The sequence below is a fragment of the Hypomesus transpacificus genome, chromosome 6 (genome assembly GCF_021917145.1).
Source record: "Hypomesus transpacificus isolate Combined female chromosome 6, fHypTra1, whole genome shotgun sequence".
Taxonomy (NCBI): domain Eukaryota; kingdom Metazoa; phylum Chordata; class Actinopteri; order Osmeriformes; family Osmeridae; genus Hypomesus; species Hypomesus transpacificus.
Window position 1 is genome coordinate 12,398,954 of NC_061065.1, and position 18,119 is coordinate 12,417,072.

Genomic DNA, 18,119 nt, shown 5'->3' on the forward strand with positions numbered 1-18,119 from the left:
GAGGGTGGCCTTCTTTTCCTACACTAAGCCATTGATCGAAATTGCAAATGGTATTATGTGGGCAATGGGAAGGGAAGCTCATTTGCTTTGGCTTCGCTCTAAGGCAGGGACTGGCATTGTCCAAACGTTAATGAGTGATGGAAAGTTTGGGTAGTCTAGAACAATGGTTCTCGTGTGAAAGGGCTGAGGCAGGGTGAAGGCTTGTATGACAGATACACCCAGTTTCTCTGGGATGACCAGGACTGGTGTGTGGCTCCCGTCACACGAGGGATGCTCAACAAGTATTACCATGACTCAATCCCATACAGATCATGGCCGCCTTAGAGGAAATCATCTATTTTGTTGGGACATAGATTCGGGAAGTTGCTTTGTTTACATAATGAGGGACTGCAGGTGAGACTTGGTGCTGGTTGTGTCTGGGTTTCCTCCTGACCCTCCAGCATGCAGCTTTGCCACACTGCATGATGTCATTCTGTTGTTCATTCTGTCATTGGAATTGGTTCATTAGTCAGGATTACATTTGTGAAGAAAAAGCTTAACTGAACCGGGCTCTATGATCCTTTAGTTTGAAACTTCATGCTTAGTCAATAGGTGATGTTTGATTTGACCAGCAACCTGACAGATGGTTGACTGATAAACGTAATATAATACCCATGATAATAAACTGTGTAATCTTCACCAAACAGCCATGAGCTGACATTACTCTCAGACCATATGTGGCTATTGACAACGAAACCATTGCGCCTGTGACATGGAGCATAAACATCATACTTTACTTATGTTCCATTTAGTACATCTTTATTTCATATTTCATAATTGTTAATGGAAATAGCTATTAAGGTTTTTTGTAGATATAAACCAGAAGCATGTACCATGGTGTATGCACTCTGGAAAAGGAAAAGGGTTGGTCAGTGGTGTGGCCGTAGGAAGCATCCTCAATGTGTGGAAGGAGAGGGTCTTTGAAGTGCTCCACTGGGCACATTGGCAAAGCCCCGTACAAATGCCAGGAATTCTCTTTTTTACTACAGTCTGTCACTGTTTATTAGTTTCAGCTTAGTTTTCAGCATATGAACTATGGATGGAATGTTTAGAATATCCCAAAAAAAGAATTGTTCAAGGATCAACTAATAAATAGACATTATTCTAAATTGTATTGATTTATGCAGTACGAAGTTTCATCCATTGGATTGGCTAGGCAAAGGAATTCTCAAAGCTCACAGTAAAAAATACCAACACTGTGTTCCAAAATGCCTCACCCTCCCTGGAAAGGATTGTTTGGGGGAGAAGGGAGTTGTGACTCCGTGGCCCATTTCTGGAAAAGGACAGAGGATTCCCCCCTCTTTAAGAGCAGGTGTCGTCTGTAACATCCAGGACCAGGAATAAGAAACCAGTAGTTTTTAAAGAGAGCCACATGAGACTGAGTGTTCCAGGAGCCATTAGAGTGCTCCCCAGAGTGTGTAGTTGATTCGATTTATCTGTTTAATGAGTGCTGTAGTGCAGTACGTTTAGCTAAGTCATGGTCTGTATGATACAGCTGACTGCATGACCAACTATGTGTACTTGGGTAGAAGTCTTCTTTATGACATCATTTGAACTGTAAAACGGGTATTTGCTCATATCACAAAAAATTGGTGGTTTAGAAATGAGGGTGCTTTATTTTTACACTCCTTTAATTATAATGACACACTAGTTAAATATTTGTTGCATAATGTGTCATGTCCTGGCAATGTACAAAAACAAACAGCCCAACCTGGGTCCAGGGAGTCAGCCTAAAATGTAAGGTGTGGAATTTGGATATTAGTTGTACCATCTCCCTTTCCAGAGAACAATAGATCACGATGAATATGTCGTTTCCAACATTGAAACAACAATTATCAGCTTGATGCGTCAATAGGAAATGCAAAATGACGCTCATTTTGAACAAATGTAGGTTTCACAATCTCAACTAACTTGCCAGTAGGGATGAGCTCAGCCAGGCTGAAAACGAGCCAGTTTTTCACTAGTGTTTGTTCGATTTTATAGTCATGACACGTTTTTCCTGTATGAGTAAATTGTTCATTCCAGAACGGCCTGAAAAGTCCTGTATCTAGCAACAGGATGGGTTAGGATTTGAGCACACCAAAAATACTTATGAACAGAATATGTAGAGTGCTCAGGTGGACAGCAGTGGAGAAACATTTGAATATCATTGCGTGCTGCATCTGTGTATTGACGTCATGACCGAAGAAGACCTAGCCTACATCACACAATTAAAACTAGAAAATGAGTTCCACTTCAGGCCAAATATAGCCTATCAAACAACCAGCCTCTGAGACCAGTTCAGTGACCACTTATATCACCCTTGGAGACGAAAGGTGCAGACATGGGCATGAGCATTTCCTCTGTTACAGGAAAACAAACTCATAGACTGAGGGGGCGGATTGAGCACATGGACGTATTTATAGCATTCTCAAGACTTTGGGGGATCCCACTGTTCAGCTTTCTGTAATGCAATGTGATAAGATCACAGAGAGGGACGAAGAAGAAAATGCCCTTTTACTGAATCCTAGCTGAAAGACTTGACTGGAAGTCTCAATTACGCAAAGTCACTTGGGAGTTGCAAAAAATAGGCTAATTGGAGACCACCAGGATTGGGTGAATTACTTTCAATATGACTTCCGTCATGGATGATTTGTGACAGTTCCTTCTTAGAACAATCAGTGTCCCTTCTGCATTGAAAGTGTGGTTTTTATTGTTCATTTGGATCATTTTGCATTGCTCAAACCCTAGTGTTTACAGTAAAAATAAAATTGACCAAAAATAAGCCAGACACTGCTCGTCTTTGTGTTTCTAAGTGGGGGATTTCCAGTGACATCAGCCATCTAATGCTTGATATCCTAAGTCTGCATAAGTAGAGTCTTGAGGTCTCCTCTTCAGGTAAGCATGAACTCCGATGCTGATGAGCTGTACTGCACGGGTGAAGGGTTGTTGACATGAAACTCCTTCAGCCATGATCTTGGTCTAATGCCATTACTGCCTTCACTGACAACATGCATCCATTTAAAAGCCTTCGATTAAGGCTGAAGCCCGGCCCAGATACACAGGCCTTGCATTGAGCTCAGACGTCACTCCTTATTTATTTTTTATTTATTTTTTTACATCAAGTCTACTCGCTGTGAAATATTTTACTGTTGCTTGCTTTTCGACAGGTACACTCTTGCACTTTTTGAGGTCCATATTGTTTAATTGTAACTTGTTTAACTACATACTCTTATGGTTCTGCCCTTGTGGTTTTGAATGTATGCTTCATGTTTTGGCTACCCGCAATGTTTGGGGCTACCCGCAATGTTTGGGGCTATCTCGTTGTTATGTTCAGTTACCTATACACTTTTGTAAAGCTCTCTCTTGGAAGTCGCTTTGGATAAAAGCGTCTGCTAAATGAATAAATGTAATGTGTAGGCTAACGGGTGTCATTAAAGCAAAATCCAGTGATGTGTTACATGCAAGAAAAGGGATGACCATATCTGTACTGTATGTGTTGTTGCAAAACAACAACATTTGCTTTACATTCAGGCTAGTTCTAAAGATGCCACCCCGTAGAGCAGGCGTCGGGATGGACTACCACAGGCCTTTTGTTTGTCTTTGTTTATTGTGGGTGAATGTTTGTGAGGCCCAGCAATCAATTAGCAAGCTGCGCCGTGGACCTTCAGAATGGTTCCTCTTGTGTCTTTGCGCTCCCGTGTCATGTGACGTGAGGCCGAGGCAGGGGGAAGGATTGTTTGTTTATTGTGGTTGTCCAGCTGTGTCAATTTGCCCTCACCTCCTGTCCCGCTTCCACCCAAGAACAAGTTTGAAGGTCTCTAAAGCTCTGCTGTCACAGAATGGTTCTGGAGTTACAGTATGTCGTCCAGATTTTGCTTATCTGTAGTTATTGCGGACGTCAAGGTGGCATCAATATTCTGTATCAAATCAAGTCTGACTCTGACTTTTTTACAAGCAATGTCACTGACTGGTGATGCAGGAGGTGCAGACCTGGGCCTGCTGTCATCTTCCTGATTTTGGAAACCAAATATCCAGCGTTTTGAGATCAAGTTCCTATAGGGTGATGAGGTGTAAGACGATCTGAAACAGAGGAAGCTAGTAGACGTGGAGGGATTTGTAAGTTAAAATTAAGAGAGAGGAAGAGAATAAGTGTCATGTACAGTATGTCATGACACATAGAAACTCATGCAAAAAGTCCCTTCTCCCTCAGTGGGCACCCTATCTTATGAAACACATGTTGACCCTGGGGCAAGGAACATGAATACGCAATAGTCTTGATCCCCCAATCCTCCACCCCCAAGACACACGCACACACACACAGTCCTGTGATCGCGCCAGACAAGAAGTGAGGGATTGTCAGCAAGAAAAAAAAGTGATGGACCAGTGGGATTTGCTCCGCCTGTTGTTTGTGTTTGGGTGGATATCATATTTGACCATATGCCATCATGAATGCAATAGGAAATGCTATCTCAAAATCAATTTCGAACTTTGTACTGTTAATTTTCCGGAAAATCCCCTACCAGTGTTATATTCACTTAAAATTAAAGTGAGAGGGCATTGAGAGTAGTGGGAGTGTACGGACTGGATATGTTTCATAATGGTGTTTGGTAGTAACAGTTTGGTAGCTTGTGATCCATCTAAGATAGTAATCAAATAAATGATGACAGCTTTAACCAACAAAGCTCACCATTTTCAATATATCCCTGCAGAAAATGAACAGGTGGACATATCTTCTGATGTTGTAGTGCATGGTGGTTTGGGATTTTTGGTTTGATTTCCAGCACAAGATGTTTACCAGTACCAGTCAACTTTTATGGCTGCTAGAACATGACTTTTGTATGACTTTCAAAACAATTTCATAATGTACGATACTGTTCTGAAAATGTAAATTCACTGTAGATGACTGGTCGGTTTTGTCATTTCTGGATGTAGATCTTGCCACTTACTATTATTAGAACTAAGACAACATTTTATGGTACACAACCGTCACCATGTTCTGTCTGATGTCTATGTATGATACAGTAAATACCAGATAACATTCTTTAAGACTTTCTGTCAAGCAACATTCCTTCTTGCATGTTTAGTACCAAAACTTTGTATTCAGCTGTGATTCAAATTCATGTTCCTACAGTCTGGCAACTGAGAAATACGTCATACAATTCTAGTATTTACTGTTTTTGATATTTTGTGATATTTTTTTTTCTTCTTTAGTTTTACAGCAGTCTATGAAGTAATCCTGATCATTCAACATGGGGTAGTAGGACATCTGCTGGCTGAAGTCACAATTACAGTTGTGTTCTCCCACAATAGTGGGAAAGTCAGTTAAAATGTTTGTCCGAGTTTTTAGAAAGACAGATGTCTTGTCCATGTTACAAAATGTTATCGGTGCTGTTTAACTTTGCCCTTGCAAGTATAAATTGCTGGCTATGTAGTTTTACATGAAAGTAAACCTTCCTAGTGCCCACTTCAATGAACTTGGCCAGCTACTAGGTTATTAGCCTGCAGATTGTAGACCTACCTCAGACCAGGGCAATTGTGCTCTGAGCTCATTGAGGCCTCAACTACGTCAATTTATTCTGCCCTTAACCTTCTAATGACTGGGAAGAGAGAAAAGGGAGTTGTCTGATGACATTCGGAAATAAAGCAGAGAGTGTCAGTGCCCCAAATTCTTTCCTCTTCCTTTCCCTGTGGAAAATAAAGTTGAAGACTAACATAATAGCGGAGGCTCGTTGAGCGTGGAAAATCGTCCATATTTGCCAAGTGTTCTGCTTATGTGTGAGTGCAACCCTGGACTGAAGGCGCCATTCTCGACCAGCACTGGAAGGGCCATGGGCAATATCAAACCAGAGGCACTGGGCAGTCACACCAGAATAGGATGTGGGGGGAAAAAACTTTTATTTAGAATTTTTGTGGTAAGAAGCAACAGCTTAACAATTATTGATGTGAGGTGGATTGGCTCTCATACTACTTGCGCCTTTTTGGGAATACTTCAGTGGACATTCAGTCCAAATACATAGGAGAGACTGTTGGAGAGCCTGTAGGAGAGACTGGTTTGAGACAGTGCCCCACACTGTTGCTATGAACTCATTGAGGGATGATGAAAGTCCTTTTATTATTGTACTCAAACCAATCTGGCAGCAGTGTTCCTTCAATTCTATGGTTGGTTAATTATTTATTTGAGATACATATTCAGCATTTTCATGCTTTATTGGACAGTGAAAGTATCAGAGACAGGTGAGAGAGGATAAGACATGCAGAGAAACCATGTGGTACTCCACTAAAGTGTCCCTGGTTGATTGATTCTGAACTGAAGACCTGTCCAAATTACCGTGAACATTTCTTAGACTTTCTTTTAATGATTACTTTATAAATAACAAGTGTGGTTGTTTGCAGTAGTCTATAAGAAAAACAAAAATGACAACACTTTGGAAAAGCCTTTGTTAAGTGGTTGTAGGCTTGTCAGCATTTGTCTGTGAAGTTGGTTTGCCTAAAGCACCTGCATGCTTTATAGTCATGACTGATAGGAATATTTCTAAGCTCTGTTCATAAAAATTGAATATTATACTCCATGAATCAGTCTAGATACACCTTTTTTGTATATGGGGAAAAAAATGACCAGCTGAACAAACATGATGTTACCTTAGACAAATGTTCTCCATGCATGTTCCCAGGCTTCAGGCAGCTATGATAACACCAAGGCCTGTAAAAATGGTTCAGTTTCATTTCAAATTACAAGGTTATGGTGACTGCAGACTTTCCCACACTTAATGACCCCAGTAAGCTGTTCTAGACTTCCTCTTTTAGGGCAAATGGCGTATTACACGGTACTGTACTTCCTGGAGTGGTGCGGTGATGAATTAATGGGATGTCAGGAGTCCAGTCAGCAGTTAAACTCAGCAGTGCATCATTGGAAAATGATGGTCAAATTGTTGTTGACTCATGACAGTTGGTGAGATGAGTCTTTCAGTCTGTCCTCATGTTGCCACTTTGTGTGTTTGCAGTTCCTGAGGCCCCAGTGCCATGCCCGAGGGATCTCACAACACGTCTTATGAAGTCCCAATGGGTGAAGGTAAGACAAACAACAATTACCCATACATTGTCTATAGCAAGCTAACCCGGCTTGAAGTTCACTGTATTCAGTGGGGTGTAATGACTATCCAAGGGATCTCTTAAACTGGATCAGAACAAATGTGCTTGTCAAGCTTTGACTAGATGTAAATGTTGTAATACCCAGCTATAAACGGACCAAGTTACACATTACAAATTCAGTCTGACTTTACTTGATCCATTCAAAGACCATACAAGGTTGCTTTTCAATGATATTCACATGGCACACGTACTGGCAGCAAGTGTTCTGTTCGGTTTACAGAAAGCCATGGAATATCAAAGAGCACAGAATCTTAATTTAAACTCGACATTTGTTCATTAACATCTGTCTGAGTGAGGCTTTGTCTATGTCTTGTGCTGTGTTCGACTCCTGTGCTTGACCGGATGAAACATTCAGTTCTGAGGAATCCAGTGAGTGCCAGGAATGACCATTGTAGGATATAACTGTAGTTTGAAATGGAATTGTGGAAGACTGGCTTCTCATTTATTTTCTCACCATGTTGGTTGTAATCTTTTTCTGAGAGGCAGAAAACATTCCAGGTTTTCAAACCTGTCAACACCTTCCACACAGACTAATGGTAAAGTTAATAGGACTGTAGCTAGTCTGCTAAATCTATCCTCTTCATTTTGTTCTCCTAAAAAATAATTGTTGAACCAGAGTAAATACCTACTGTCAAAACATGACCTTCAGTAGAAGAAGGAGATGCCATCTGCCTGAAATGTTGTTAGTCTGGCTGGGGAGGGGGCATAGAGAAACAATGATTGCCGAAGGTGCAGATGGATGTCATATTTTCCAGTCCACATGAGAAGGAATGACTACAATGCATGCTTGTCCACAGAAATAATTATTCTCCATAACCTTTGAAGAATAACACTGCAAAAATGTGGTTGCTACAGCAGAGGTGTAGTTCTCCTTGTGGCAACATCATGGAATTTGATGACCTCACTAAATGTCTGTCGAGACACCTGAGTCTGAAGAGATTTCTGGGTAATGTCTACCTTGGCAGACATTGCCGCTTACAAGCCCATAATGGTCATATGGTACATGCCTGCATGAATTTGGCAAGCATCCTTAGGACGGGTTGGGTATAACAGTGCCTCGATTGTTGTAGATTGTGTGGTGTCTGTGCACTGTGTAGCTCTATTCTTCTCTCTTGCTGGTGCTGTGTGGTAGTGTAGGGAACCAGCTAAATCATTAGTCACATAAATCCTTTTCCAGAGTCTGATTCACGTACAATGGTGCCCTTTCTTGCTTCGAACCCTGTTCTATAAAAACTTGGTTAGATTTAAACATTATAATGGCATAGAGATTGCCTCACAAGGATTGAATGTACTTTATTGTAACAGTTGTTACCTCATTGGCTTAAAGTTTGAGACGTGATTTTGTGTTTCCTGGGTGGAGACAGGCCATTAGCTGCTGAAAGGTAATCCTGTGTGGCGGCCAATCCCATGTTTTAAAAGTTTGGTGAAAAATGTTTTAACAGATGTGGCAAATGTTTTACCTGGGTCTCATGTTTTATCACCTGACCTCATTTTGCCTTTCCTCCTGTCTGTCAGTTTCTTTAGTGTGTCTGAACATGGTGAAGGAGCACTGCTTAGCTCCTCTCCAGATTTGCCTCTTTCAAATAGGGGTGTCACGATACCAAAAATTCAGTAGTCGGTGCCAATACCATTAAAATAACACGATTGTCGATGCCAATTGCGATACCATGGTAAAAAAAAGAGGATTTTCTAAGATTCCATGTAGGCTACTTGAACCATGAACTTCTTTAAAATATTTGAAAAATAGCAAAATGTCCTACAAAGACATACAAAACATGTGCAATAGAGCATAGCACAATATAATAAAGTGCAATTAAGCCATTCAGCTAACAAGATGAACATGACATGAGTTTACCTTCTAAGCTATGGGCTAACGTTAAAACTACAGCTAACCTAAACTATGTACATAAGCCAGTAACACACGTGCCCACCATCTCAAACATCATGTAACGTGTATTTTAGTATGACAGATTAAACAAACAGAAAAATAGCATTCTTTGGATGTATTCAGAATTTCGCCGCGACTTCAGCGAACATTGATTTATTTTGTATGATGCCAGATGTTAGCATCGGTGCAGCGCCTCTTCTGGAACTGAATCAGAACTTGCCTTGAATTCTTTAAACAAATCCAGATGACGATCTTTCAGGTGCTTAGCTAAATTGGAAGTATTCCCCCTTGGTCTGAAGACTGCGGTAGCATTTTTTGCATAATGGATTCTGCGGATTAGTTATAACGCCACGGTCATCTGCCTCAAACGCAAACTACTTTTTTTGCCTTTCTTGTCAACAAGTCGAAGCGGGGCGATCGCTAAAGCAGCAGTTGTTATCTTGTTTTTCTTAATGTAAACGTCGACTGGAACACTCCTGAAGGCGCAGCACCGATGCTAACATCTGGCATCGGCGCTCACGGTACTTACGGTGCTTCAAAAAAATGGGTATCGTCGGTGTTTTGTTATTTTAGCATCGGAAGGTACCGTAAGTATCGGTTCTCGTGACATCCCTACTTTCAAAGCAGGTCGGTTCAGGTTGTCCAAACACTGCGTTCACAATCGTCGCCCCAATTCTGAGTTTAGTGGAAATGTCTATCATGTTTAAACGGTAGGTATGTCATATGCCATATTTGATTATTAGGTTTCTCTCATCTTAAATTAATTGAGTTAGTCATATCCAGTACCAACAATATGTCTGTGGTTTACATTTTAAATTTAAATGTATGCATTTAGCAGACACTTTTATCCAAAGCGAAGCATGGGTCACTGATCACAACAACGAGATAGCCCTAAACATTGCGGGTAACCAAAACATGAAGCATACATTGTGAAAACTAAATATGTCCCAAAGGAAAGAACCGTAAGAGTATGTAGTTAAACAAGATACAATTAAACAACATGAACCTCGAAAAAGTGCAAGGGTGTACCTGTGGAAAAAGGCAAGCAACAAAAATATATTACTGAGCAAGTAGGCCTACAAGTTTTAAGTCAGTTACAACTAACCAACAAGAGCAACAAGTCTCAAGAGTCATTGTGATCCTGGAGGAAACATCAGGTCCGGACAAACATTCCTTAGTGCCGTTGTACTCCCGAAACAAGTGCGTCTTGAACCTTTTCTTGAAGGTGGGGAGACAGTCAGTGTCTCTGATGGAGGTGGGGAGTTGATTCCACCATTGGAGGGCCAGACAGGATAAGAGCTTGTGTTGTGACCGGGCGCTGTTGAGCGGTGGGACCACCAGTCGGTTGTCAGAAGAAGACCGTAGGTGGCAGGTGCATAGGGGTGCAGTCCCGTTCACTGCTCGGAAGGTCTGTGGTTAAATGTATTCTTTGTTAGCTCCTTGCAATCATCTAGCAAAGAGCACATTTCTTTAGAAGACCCTTATCTTAAACCCATCTCGGCATTGTAAAAGCTGTATGGCTCCACTGGTTTGGATCTTCTTTAGCTGCTTGTGGTATGTATCTAAAGCATTGCTGTATAATGCCGGAGTTGTTTACTTCCACAGGAGATTCTTCAGACTGTCAAAACATCCTGTCTACCCCTTTGGCTTTTATCGGACTTCTAAACCCGTCCAAATATCTTGGGCTTTTAGGCCTTAGCCAAATGTCGGAGCCATTGATCGATCTGTGTCATATCACTAATAAGCATTGTAGGGAGAAGATGAACACACTGAACCTCAAGGATGGAAAAGTTTGAAAATGATACACCTACGTTAGCAGACAGTTATGAGTGAAATACCAGTATAAACCTTTCAAAATAGCTCTCACCTGTAGACTACTGTTTTGCTTGCAGTTTTAACACGTTCACAAAACACCAAACGCACAGATACTTGGAGTTCGCAATTGACAGATTGCATCATGTTTTATAGTCCCAAAGTACCAGTCTCCTTTCTCTTATAATTAAAAATAAAATATTGCTCCCTGTTGATTTAGCGTACAAACACAGGCATCCAAAGTCCAAATGTGTTATAGGTGTACAGATGCAAAGCTTCTCCTTTTAAACACTAAGCGTTTCTAGGTTTCATAAACGTCAAGAGCTTAGGATCGAAAATGTCTACAGGTTTAAAATGTCTACTGCATAATGTTTTCTCAGCAGATTTGGAAAGAGATTAAAAGATCAGCACCTTTTACCTAGAGTGTTTTGGTGACATTCTGCCAGACGTGCAATTTCCACTGAAATTGAGCTGATGAGCTTCTATTCCGATGCAATGGAAAGTAGTGAGAGATGCGTAGAATGATGTAGTCATGATGTAGCAATTGCTGAAGTCAAAAATGGGAAAACGCCTCAGAAGGAGCAAAAGTAAGTTCCATATTCTGATCTTAAAATGCAGTGTGGCTTAGAATGGTTGTGGTTAGACTCACAATTAATCAAAACACATTTTTTTCTTTTAAAAATGGTTTAATCAGTCAGATTAATCTTGTTATTTTTGTTTTTTACACGGTTGAGAATTATTGAACACAAAATGCTCGGCCATTTATTGTTGCTGTACTGGTTGCCTGTATACAGTTAATGTTGCTCCCAGTGTGTTGTCTGTGATAGCACAGGATGAGGGCTGGATGCTTTTATCTCATCACGTCACCTGGTTGCTGAGATACTGGAACCCCATTCTGCAGAGGCTTTCTTAGGTAGTGATGGCTATCATAGCAGTAGCCAAGCTACATTCGATTAAACAACCAGCAGGCATGTTAAAAACCTATCTTTACCCACAAATGTTTTCAAGGGGTTGAAGTGCTGTATAGTGTTCTGGAACATTCTTTCAGATTATGGTAAAAACTGTTAAGTACAAGAGAAAGTTTACACTACACAGTGGCAGAAGAAATTGAGGCAGACATTTAACTGCAATGACACATAAAATTCAATATGCATCAATCCTCTGTAATGTACTGAGGTTTGGCATATTTTAACAATGGAAGTTTCTTTGTAGTCCAAGTCCTATGCAATATTTAGGTTTGGCTGCATATTTTATCGGAGACCCAACTCAAATTACAGGTATTAGGTACATGTCCGTTGTAAATATTTGACTCTCGACTGCTGTGGAACATGTGCTTTCAGAAAGGATTACCATCAATATAATATGAAATAAATCAACTGCAAACTGTAAATGGAAACAGCTTTTTGTCCAAACAGACCTTCTAGCTCTTGATTCCAGAGTTCAGGTACCCCAAAAGTGTACGCTTTTTCCAAGATCGTGGTGATGCAGACACAATTAAGTCATTGTACTGAGTTCATAACTTGACCAGTTTCATGCTATACATATCACTTACTTACGATCCAGCTATCTGGCCAATGCTGTAGGGTCAGAAACCCGTTCGTTCACTACTGTTTATTATTGTCCAAGCAGCATTCAGTCTCTGTTTATACTGCAGATACTTATGACGTTATCTTTGGTGTTTGTGAAATGATACAAGGGAAAACAAAGGTAAAAACCACACAAATTACTACATTTGTGTATTTTCGGCCACAACGATTCTGTAGGTGTAAAGGCATTACTGTATGTAAGCTTAAGTGAATACTGTGGATTGACTTAGTTTAGTACACATGATGGGTAGTGAAGGAATACAATTCCTCTTTTGCTTTATTATGTTAAGGAAAGCTTTTATAGACTTTGGGGGAAGTCCCACTAATTAAGTGTGCTTTTATTCTTATTTAGCTTTTGGCAACATGGTGTATTCCTCAGCTATAACTGCTTTTTAATGGTACCCTTGTGACACATTTTGAGACAGTTGCAGGATTCTCGAAAAATATCCACTCAATTCTTGGGAAATTCTATGTGTGTTCTAAATCGGTGAGGTGAATGTCTTGAACACATAAAAGGCTACTTTCCATAGAACTCACTCGTGATGCTATGCATGGGTGCCTCACAAGTTCAATGTGTCACATTCTGTCTGGTGTGTTATGTGGACCCAGTAGTTACTCAGAACTGTCACTGTACTTTCAGAAGAAGGCTCCAGGGGGAGTTGGCTTATTAGTGCTTGCTAGCTTCTTATCCTATTACTGTGGGCTGAACTGTACTGTAAATTATCCTGTCAATCAAGGGTCTCTCTCAACCCTATGTCTTGGTTCCCAGGTGTTATAATGACCTGGAACAAATCGAGGGCAAAATAATGCTTCACACATTGGTGGGGAAGAATTTTACGGAACAATTCTATATAAAAAGACCAAGTTAAAATACATCTAATACTGAGTCACAAATACCTAAAATTATGTACTTGACATTTACCTCAAACCCCCAAAGTTTGTAACTGTGGGAGCGAGGATTATGACTATGACATAGATTCTAAAAGATCACTTATATTTATGAAACACAAGTAGAAAGGGTTTTGGAAATTGACAAAATACAAAAAAGGTAAGAGTATTAACAAGAACAGTCATCAATCCCATATGAAATTAAATCGTCAACCTAACAACGTAAATATACCAATTATGTTGGGGGGAGGGACCAGTTATATCCCCCGTTTCTGATTTGTAACCTTCACTGGGAGGGCACAGGAGGATTGCAGTAAAAAAAACAAAACAAACATATTTATTAAAAAGCTGATTCAAGTTTTTTATGTAACATCACAAATCCAAGCTCTTGTGCAAATTGTAGCAGGATGTAGAAGTATCCTGCAAATATTGAGCTGTTAGCTGCTGCGGCTCTGTGGGGAGGGTGGGTTTCGTGTTGAGGACAGGCGGGGCCAGTCTTCTATCCAACACTAATTGGATGAAAGTTTTTTTCCTCCGCCTCCTGTCGGAGCAGCCAGAGTGGTCAGGCAGCGAAGGGAGGCAGGTGTGCTGGTGTGGCTTCACGTACAGGAGACTGTCTGGAACAACAAAGGGATTGCTGTGATGGTGGACAATTTCTTTTGAGAAGAGGGGTGGGATCGTGTTGAGGGACATCAATCAAGATTTCTGAGAGAGCTCTCGGGGTTTCCTTGGACTGTTCAGGTGTTTGTTTCGGGATGAAGCAAATCAATTAAGGTACGTTTTGACAATGTCTTAATGTCGAAAAACTAAATGGTTTTGGCTAACTTGGTCAACAATCTGGTACCAAGATTTATTCCCTTAAAATCATAACCTTTTATAGATTGGCATCACCTTTTACATTTACAAAAATCACTGCAGATTTTAATACTGAGATCTGATCATGTACAATGAAGCAGGTGGAAGTTGTTTACCATACAGTACCTGTAGAGATGAATCCTGTCTGATCAGTACTTCCTTCCTAACAACTGCCCTTATCCTATGGACCTATCCTTTTGTACTTGTTCTTGAGCCTAAGACTAATATTGGGTTGCATACAGTAATCAGGTTCTGAGACTTTGAGGAAGTCAGATTCCCAGAACATTATGTAATGTCTGAGACAACACATCATAGGATGAGTCCTTGGTATATAGATCAAGGTGAGCACATAAATGGAATCAATACTCCTCTGTCCATTTGTTTACAGTAATGCAGTTCACAATGCAGCTATTAAGTATTGAATCAGAATGCAAAAAGCTCAATTATACAGTACCCATTAAGTCAAATCCATATATATACTGCTTTAAGAAAGAATACCACAGTGCTTCCAGGTAAAGTAGTCTTAACTGATTTATAATTCTTTAAGCTTTGGCCCTGGCACTGTATACCGAAGCATTATAAGGCTGAAATATAATCGGGTTTACTCTTAGAGTAACCCAAGTGTGGCTTTATAAGCACGTATTGATCACATCAATGGAATCTGCAGAAGATATTCACTACTGTATAATTGTTTGAGCCAAGCCCATGTACTTTCAGATGGAACCTTTTTATAGTGAAGCCAAACATCCATTGTAGCCAAGGACCTTTGGTTGAACCAAGAAAAAGTTTCACCCTCCCTTAGATTGTTGAGTGAAATTGGATCTACTGGTAATCTATTTTTGTTTTGTCCTCAGGTGTGTGCAGTTACAGGACAAACAGTTCAGGGCACAAAACATCCAATAACGAATTACTTACTTAGCTGTTCCCTTTAGCAACAAAACTCAGTCGGTTTGTCTTCTGAATTCAGAGTCACAGTATGTGTTTTAAAAACAACTTGGATATGGGGGTTATAACTTCTTTGTTTTTTTCTTTTCTTTGCCAAGAGTTGCTTTAATATGTGTCATCTCCACTGGTCTGGTTTGTAGGGGGACAGGAAAGATTTAGCACTGACACTTTTCTTACCCCTTTGAAATGTCATGTGTTTGGCTTTGATGTAGGCTTTCACTGTCCTTTTATAGTTCTCTCTGTCCCTGCCTTCCTGTATACTATATGTAACTCATATGCTATCACTCAGGTTGAAATGAACCAGGAATACTGGAATGGAGTGTACCCAAGTTAGGAGGCTTTTTTCTGAAAGGTAGCAGGACTCAGAAGGCCCTTGAATCCATTAGGCGCCAGGCAGGCATCAAGGGTGTGTCTTTTGACCTCACAGACCAGCATGGATTACACTAATCTGGCACCCCGGGTCGAATGGAGAATAGGTTTGACGGACTGGGAAGAAGTCCAAGATGTGAGGATGTCCATTTCCAAAAGTCCTCCTTAACTGATCTGTTACTTCTCCACAAGGTGTTCTGCCAGCACGCTAAACTATTTTGACGTGGCTTCTTAAATTAATCTGGGCAGCTTCTAAATGTATCGACACTGTTCATGGCGGTGTTGTTGACACCGATTCTGTGGTGTGCCTAAGTCTCAGTGGGATACGATTTGGAAGCCCTTGTCACATTCTATCAATGGTAAGACTTGTGACAGGATCTGTATCTTTTCAGTTTTGCGACGTTTGTTTACATTTATTACTGTGGTGGTGGTTGTTGTTGTTGTTGTTGTTTGGGTCAAAATGATGGTGCACATGTAACAAAAGAGCTACTTGTGGTGGCTGTTAACATTTTCATCCTATAAGCCATCATCCGAACCATTGTGTTCATAGTTACTTAACCATGTTCTAAGTCACATTTTACATGACATCTCCATCATCCTGTCTTTGTTGTTTTGTGTGTGACTGGGGTCTCACACAAAACGATTTCCCCAACAATGAAAGGCCACTCAAGCAGTATTGTATCTGGTATAGCTGGAGAGGGGCAGGGGTGGGGGAGTTAAGAACTGAGATGAGTATGATTATCAGTCATAATCCCGGAGTTATCAGTGAGTCAGAACGCAAATTACCCAGCTGCCCCAGTGCATGTGGATTACAACAAATCCACGTCATTGTCATAATTACTGGTCTAGAGGTGGAGATTATGCCCTTTTACATGGACAACAGAGCCCACACACAATGCAGGCAGTCGGCCATCAGCTGTACCACTTTTCATTAAAGCGTTTTTTCTGGCTTTGAATGTCTCAATAATTTCAGTAGCTCTTTGAGGTTTAGGTGGCTGGTTTGAAAGCCTTGTTGTGTAATTCCTTGAGATGTGAATTACAGTTCCCTTGTTCAGCACTCTTAGTTCCCCATGGTGATCTTTATTTTGGGAAATTTACACTTCGTGTTTGGTTTCCACAAAATGAGTGATAAAGAGGACCCTAAACTACTATAAATTATATACTATACAATATAATATGACTGTTATTTCTAAAAGCGACTTATGGGGGGAAAAAAGCTAATGATTGAAAGACGGCATGAGAGCTTTGACAAACTGTGAGTATCTTATTAGTGTTCAAAGATTCATTGAACAGAATCAGTCTTTTTGAAATGATTCACATCACTCAGAAAACCCAGTGTAATAAATCAATCTAAACACTTTTCAGGAAATGTGTAACCGAACACTCAAAGCACATTCTTTGTCAGCTCAAGCCCCCTAAGGACTTTAGGTAAAGCTTGGCCCTGTTGTGGGAGGTATTACCTCCCAAACTAGGACATGCTTGCTCTAGGCCAGGGGTGTCGAACTCCGGTCCTCGAGGGCCGCTGTCCTGCATGTTTTAGATGTTTCCCTGCTCCAACACACCTGATTCAATTAAAAGGGTTGTTATAACGACCATTCATTCGAATCAGGTGAGCTGGATCAGGGAAACATCTAAAACATGCAGGACAGCGGCCCTCGAGGACCGGAGCTCGACACCCCTGCTCTAGGCAGTCGCCCAGGGGTTTGAAAAAGGTAGAAAAGGAAGGGGGGGGGGGGGGGGGTTAGCTCATGGTAGACACTCACTTTAGTAAAAAACCCTAACACTGACCAAGAATGTGTGGAATTAGAATGAGTCAGAAATGAATCTCAACTGGAATCTCAATTTTTCAGCCAGATCCTAGACCCCATAGATTAATCACATATTTAGAAAGCTTCTTGGACATGAGCAATCAATTAATCAGCCATTAATTCCTCTTCCCCACCCCCCACCCCCTTGCCCTCCAACCCCATAACAAGTATTGGGGGAATACAACGATTAAACAAATTATGTCTAACATGTGTTTTTCTTTGCGGAATACTTTTTTTTTTCTCAGTTGAATTGTATGGGAGTTGTGAAACATAAGACTGTGGGTTTTCCATGGGAGTCTTAACTCGTTGACCCAAACTGATAAATGATCATTTCATCAGCTTATTATTATTCTCAGAGGTGAGTCACATATTGCACATGGATGCAGAGAACAAATGCATTAATCACTCTATTTGAACCAGAACAGTAAACTTCCCAGTTTACTCAGTACCGGCAAGTACATGCCTAAATGTTTCAATAAAGAAGCATCCAGTTTGCTCCCGTTAAGACTATTTCTTGAACACTTGAATCATGGTTAAAGACATGATTTATTAACAATAAGGCATTGCAAGGGAAGCCTCACCTTGAGGCCTCTGGTTGTCAATAAACGTTGATCCATATGATATTGCTTGTCATCAATTGGATTAGAGAAGCCAGTCTGCTGAATTCAACAAGTCATATTTAGACATTTATTAGTTTTGCATTACAACAAACTCATTTCGTCCCCAGTTTAGCAATGATGATTCTTTTGTTCTTGGTGTGTTATGCAAGTCAACACCCTCAAGAGAACCCTTGTGTTT

The 18,119-nt window shown here is 40.6% G+C and overlaps 1 protein-coding gene across 3 annotated transcripts in view; it reads left to right on the forward strand.

Moving 5' to 3' along the window:
• The window catches only part of LOC124469245 (pleckstrin homology domain-containing family G member 3), a 45,568-nt gene that overhangs the window by 1,896 nt on the left and 25,553 nt on the right, over window positions 1–18,119 (forward strand). For 2 of the 3 annotated variants that reach the window (XM_047022419.1, XM_047022423.1), the window contains exon 2: window positions 7,023–7,090. In XM_047022419.1, coding sequence (XP_046878375.1) covers window positions 7,042–7,090 — 49 coding nt within the window. In that variant the 5' untranslated portion in view covers window positions 7,023–7,041. Of the gene's footprint in view, window positions 1–7,022; window positions 7,091–11,414; window positions 11,458–18,119 lie in introns of those variants that run through there. The other variant, XM_047022424.1, reaches the window with a different exon arrangement.